Genomic DNA, 5,589 nt, shown 5'->3' on the forward strand with positions numbered 1-5,589 from the left:
AGAGCACAAGGAGATAATGTTCTGCAAGTTTGATTGGAATTCAAATAATATTCCAAATCCTATGCGCATATTGAGCAATATGTAAATTTTCACTTTAACATCCTGATAATAAAATCAATTGAAGTAATTGATTGGTTAAATTTTAAGGATACAGTTATTTTTTAAAAAATATAAAAATTTAAATAGCAAAAACGAGAGGGTATAGATACTTTAAATATTTTTTATAAAAAAATGATCAATATATTAAAAAAAAAAACTAACCAAAAAATAGCTAAAAAACAAGAAGATGTGAGTGCTCTGCTGGTGAAGTTGCATTTTGGCTTGTTCTTTCTACAAAGCTAGGTTCTTTTGTCCCTTCTCCTCTCCCATTTTAAGTTTTGTTCTCTCTTGTGCGCTTCGTCACGTTTGTATTGTTATTATCTTGCTAACAACCTTTTAACCATTTAAAATGCTATCAGAAATTTATTTGTTTTTATTTTGTATTTTAAATTAATATTTTTTTAATATTTTAAGATTACTTTAATGTAGTAGTGTCAGAAATACATTTTAAAAAATAAAAAATAATATTATTTTAATATATTTACAAACAAAATTGGCATCATGAGTATTTATTCTTGTGGTTGGATATGTTTTTCAAATTATTTTTTTCTTGAAAAATATTACATTAATGTTTTTTAAGTGATTTTAAATTATTTTAATATGTAAATATTAAAAATTAAAAATTAAAAAAAATTATTATAATATATTTTTAACTAAAAAGTACTTTTGAAAAACATTCTACATTCCCATTACAGGTAGTTTTAATTAGAGATAATAATTAATCCAACTTTATTAATGTATGATATGAATTTGCCATAAACAAGGTAGAATGTAGATTGACTTGTAGAGAAAAGTTATGGCGGGCTGATCAAGAGGCATCGAGTCAAGGCCGAGTATTTAGCGCGAGTCATTCGGCTTCGGTGGCATCGTTACTCTTTAGATTTACTCGTAAGGATTTGGTATTTTCGGAGAATTGGAAATTGAAATTGTTGCTGTTATCTACAACAATATAGAATTAAGTTTTATTTCTGAAATAAATTAAGAATCAACAAAAACCCATCGGGCTTAATTTCCCTTGTTTTCACTTCTTCTTCTTTTTAACCATATATCATTATTATTATTAAACCCACTTAGCCCAATAAAACCCGGTTAACCTATCTAGTCCTGGCTTGGGTCACATGTAAAAAAATCAATCTTAGGTTTGATTTAAAAAAAATATATATTCGATTGATAAACCAAAATCTTGGATGCTGAGTTAGATTTAGAGGGTGTTTAGGAGTGCTTTTTAAAAGCGCTTCAAAAAAATTTGAATTTTTTTATTATTTTGTTTTAAATTAATATGTTTTTTATGTTTTCAAATCATTTTGATGTACTACTGATCTCAAAAATAATTTTTAAAAAAATAAAAAAAATATTATTAACATGTTTTTAAAGGTAAAAAACACTTTTAAAAAGCAGCAAAAACAACATTTCCAAACACGTTATTAATAACTTGTATAAACATATAGCTTAGATTATCCATTTTGACAATACATTAGTTATTGCTAAGCGTATGAGAGCCTGGCCTTGGTACTCTCTGCATGTCTTTGCAATGTCCAATGCAACTCTATACATAACATCATCATGCACGGATAAAAGCCATGAGAAATTACTGGAATCATATTTTTTAAAACCCATAACATATAACTCACAACTATATTATATTAATCCAGCTTTACGCGTCTAGAAAAATCATTCCACAAAATGCTGGTTAGGATCACTGGTCTCTCTTATATTATTACTTCAGGCACTCTCGGCTACTACTCCAGCTTGTTTTACCAGCTGAAATATTTTCAAACAGCACATTTTAGAAACAATTTAGGAACTATATCAGAAAGACATTAGAATTATTTTGTGCAGACACACAGACCTGAAAGTAAGTCTCTAGCTTCCTCCTCAGAGTGGCATGCTCTTGCTTGAGCAGCTGAAATGTCTTGATGCATCTGCAAAATCGACAGACCACTTGAACAAGACCAAAAGAGTGGCTGCAGCACCTTGAAAAATAAAGAGCAAAGGATATATACTAGTTACGTACCCTTCGATGTTTCCTGCACAACAATATTCCCTGAACTTTGAGCATTCCTTCATCACCTTCGTAGCTCCGATGCTGCAGATCATTAATAATTTCCCGCAGATAAACTCAGATCAAGCAAGATGCTAAACGACCATCTCCTTTTCTACAACGTAACAGCTAATTAGTGATTACCTTGAGCTGCTACCCTTGAACTGATGCATGAAGGCATCCAGCTTGCCAAAATCAACATTAGGCTTGTTGATCCTGCAAGGCAGGAAAAAGGCAAAAGAATCGCTCTTACAAGTGTTATTGCTGTGGTGGTGTGGATTGAAATGTTGGCGATTGGATACTTACATCGCCTGCTCAATGTTCTGAATCAATCTAACTGAATCACTGTAAAACAGTCTCACAACTTCCTCGACAAAATTAGGGTTTGCTTCATCTTGCAAATGCTCGAGCTGAATGAATTGGTCGTCAAGGTATCCCTGCAATCATCGATTATAAAGTTTAACTTTTCTATTAGTTTAAAGCGTGACCTTTTCTCTTTGGGCAATTACGTGTGTTTTTTCATCTTTTTTCTGGTCAAAAATTCAGAGCTTCATAGTTTAACCTCTCTTCAGCTTAACAGTTGCAAACCGGGACAATTTAGGTCGTTTTTATTGGCTGGAAAGTAATTTTAAATGATTTTTTTATAAAAATAAATTTTTAAGAAGTGAATTATTTTTTTTATATTTGGTAGAACCATGAAAAATAAATTAGAAAATATTTTTCATTGTTTAGCTATCTCATGAAAAATAAGCTGAAAAATAAATTGTTGATATTTTTTCAAGTTTATTAAAATAATGAGGAACAAACTTACAAATTAAAAGGTAGAATGAGAATAAATTTGAAAAAAAAAATCATAAATTATCTCAAATAAAATAAATAATAATCAAAATAATAGAGATCAAATCTAACAGATAAAAAAGTTAAAAAACAATGAAATTAAAAAAAATTAAAATTTCATAAATTATTTCAAATAAAATAAATAACAATTAAAAAAATGAGGATCAAATCTAATAGATAAAATTTAAATTAAGAAAACAAAAGCAAATACTAATCATAAAAGTGAGAACCAAAGTTGATATAAAAATTAAATTTTAAGGGATGAAATTGAAAAAAATATATTCAAAACAAAATATATAGCAATTAAAAGTTTGAGGATCAAATTTGATATAATCAACAAATAACATGATATTTTTAAATTTTTCACAACTTCTGAAAAGTATTTTCCTCCCAAAATAAAAAGAAAATATTTTCCTCGAAACCAAGTTAAATTATTTTTTAACTGAAAAATATTTTTCGTTGACTAACTTTTCTAATAACAAATAAACACAAAAAAAATTTAAAAAAAATAATTTTTATAAAATCATGAAGCAAAAAAGTACTAGTTTGAATTACCAAGCATGGCTTTAATATAAGGTTGGACCGAGCATAGTTGGAAGGAGAACAAACCCGAAATTTTTTGTTTATATTTTTTATTATTCATCAAACCAGCACATAGTTTTTTCTCTTAAAAAAAGAACTTAAAAAGAAAACAATCCAAATAAGAATGACGAGTTGATGCATTGCAAAGAGGTGGTGTAGAGAACCTGATCAAACAGGGACCTCCTCGTGCAGGCGACCTGGTGTTGCAATTGTTTTCTGACGTCCATCTGTGCACACTTGATGACAAAAACAGTGGTGGGGAAAGAATATTAATGTCTCTCGCTACCAGTAGGGTCTCTGTGCATCTTTCCACATGATTCTGCATTTCTACTCAGAAGGCAAGAGCAGAGCTATTTATATAGTTCGTCCATGGAAGAGATGCCATTGCATGATTGGTGAATAGGTTGAAAATATCAGAGGACACGCGTCATGCCTTCTTCTTGGATAGAGTATATCCATGGTGGTCACAGATCTGTTCGCATGATAATCAGTCCACGTATGCTTTTGTTTTCTCCTTTCACTTTTGTTGTCTTGTGCATTGGATCATCGCTCCCTCTCTATCCACTATCCCTGCTTGGATTCGGGGCTTGTTTGATAAAAGGAGAAGGGAAATTGCTGGATGTGAATGTGATGGGTCTATCACTTCAATAATAATAAAACAAAAGGGATGTAGAGTTATTTTATAAAAACAATATATGGAATTACAAGATAATAGTTTGCTAAACGCTAATTAACTACTTCTGCAATCACACTCTGTTTTTGCTGTTTTCATTTTTATTTTTTTTGAAATAATAACTAAATACTAATAAATTTAAAAATATCAAGTTTTTCTTTTAAATAGATTAACTGTAAATCTATTTTAATATATTTTCAATTAAAAAATTTATTAAAAAAAATACAAGTGTTTCTGGACCTAGCATGCTAGGTATGCTTAGGCCTCTAAATCCAGGCCATCTTAGCTAGGCTCCGTTTGTTTGCAGGAAAGTGAATTCCTTTTGTAAAGTGAATTCCGGGGAAAGTGAATTCCTGGAAAGTGAATTCCGGAAAAGTATTTTCCGATGTTTTGTAGTGTTATGGAAAATAAACTGGAAAACACTTTCCAGTGTTTGGTTGTATTATGAAAAATGAACTGGAAAATAATTTATTAATGAATTAATTTTTTTTTCAAATTTATCTAATATATATATATATATATATTTAATCACTTACAATAATAATAAAAAAAAGAAATCTAAAATGTATAATGATGAATTTTTTTTTATTATATTCTATATTCATACATAGCTTATTTTATAAAATATAACTATATATATCATATCATATTATAGAGAAATAAGCTTGTGAAATTTTTTTTACTATTCCATGAAACTATTTATAATTTCATTACGTATGGAATACATCCGACAAAAACTATAGTTTTAATAATATTTTTAGCATGTAATAAAATTGGATAAAATATTAAGGTATAAAATTCACTCTAAACTATTTTTTTTTAAAATATTAAAAAAATAGCACACCTTAAAAAAGAAAAAAATCACACAGGCAAGTGAACAGTGCAAGAGAACTGCACTGTTCACTATTTTTCAGTGAACAGTGTACGCAATACACTGTTCATGTTAATTGCACTATTCATTGAACAGTGTAATTAACATGAATAGTTAATAAAAGGCATGAAAAAATGGCTGCTTTTCACCTCTGGCCACTGTCGGAAAGTGTTTTCCTTTATTTAAGAAAGGAAAACACTTTCCTTTGTTAACACTAATTCATTTTTCATTGACTGAATTTATTTTCCTTTGACTTTTTTCTTATTATTTGCCAAACATTGGAAACGCAAGAAAGTGAATTCCAGGAATTCACTTTCCTGCAATCAAACACAGCCTAGGCTTATGTTATTTTCTGCAATAATAGGTAGTTGTCTGCATGTTTTTATTTTCAAAACAAAAAAATAATAATACAAATGATGCGTCGTCTCCAATCCCAGATTTTAACCACCTAGAGGCGGTCGGAAAAATTAGACTGAAGTTTTTTTG

At 29.2% G+C, this 5,589-nt stretch overlaps 1 protein-coding gene across 1 annotated transcript; it reads right to left on the bottom strand.

Moving 5' to 3' along the window:
• Window positions 1-1,556: 1,556 nt before the first annotated feature.
• Window positions 1,557-3,871, bottom strand: LOC118030665 (histidine-containing phosphotransfer protein 4). The gene is made up of 6 exons (XM_035034852.2): window positions 3,724-3,871; window positions 2,447-2,577; window positions 2,285-2,356; window positions 2,114-2,185; window positions 1,949-2,021; window positions 1,557-1,860 (listed from the first exon to the last, which is right to left on the bottom strand). The coding sequence occupies exons 1-6, from the start codon at window positions 3,784-3,786 to the stop codon at window positions 1,822-1,824; spliced, it is 450 nt and encodes a 149-aa protein (XP_034890743.1). The 5' UTR covers window positions 3,787-3,871; the 3' UTR covers window positions 1,557-1,821.
• Between the last annotated feature and the right edge of the window lie 1,718 nt (window positions 3,872-5,589).

The sequence above is a fragment of the Populus alba genome, chromosome 6 (genome assembly GCF_005239225.2).
Source record: "Populus alba chromosome 6, ASM523922v2, whole genome shotgun sequence".
NCBI lineage: Eukaryota > Viridiplantae > Streptophyta > Magnoliopsida > Malpighiales > Salicaceae > Populus > Populus alba.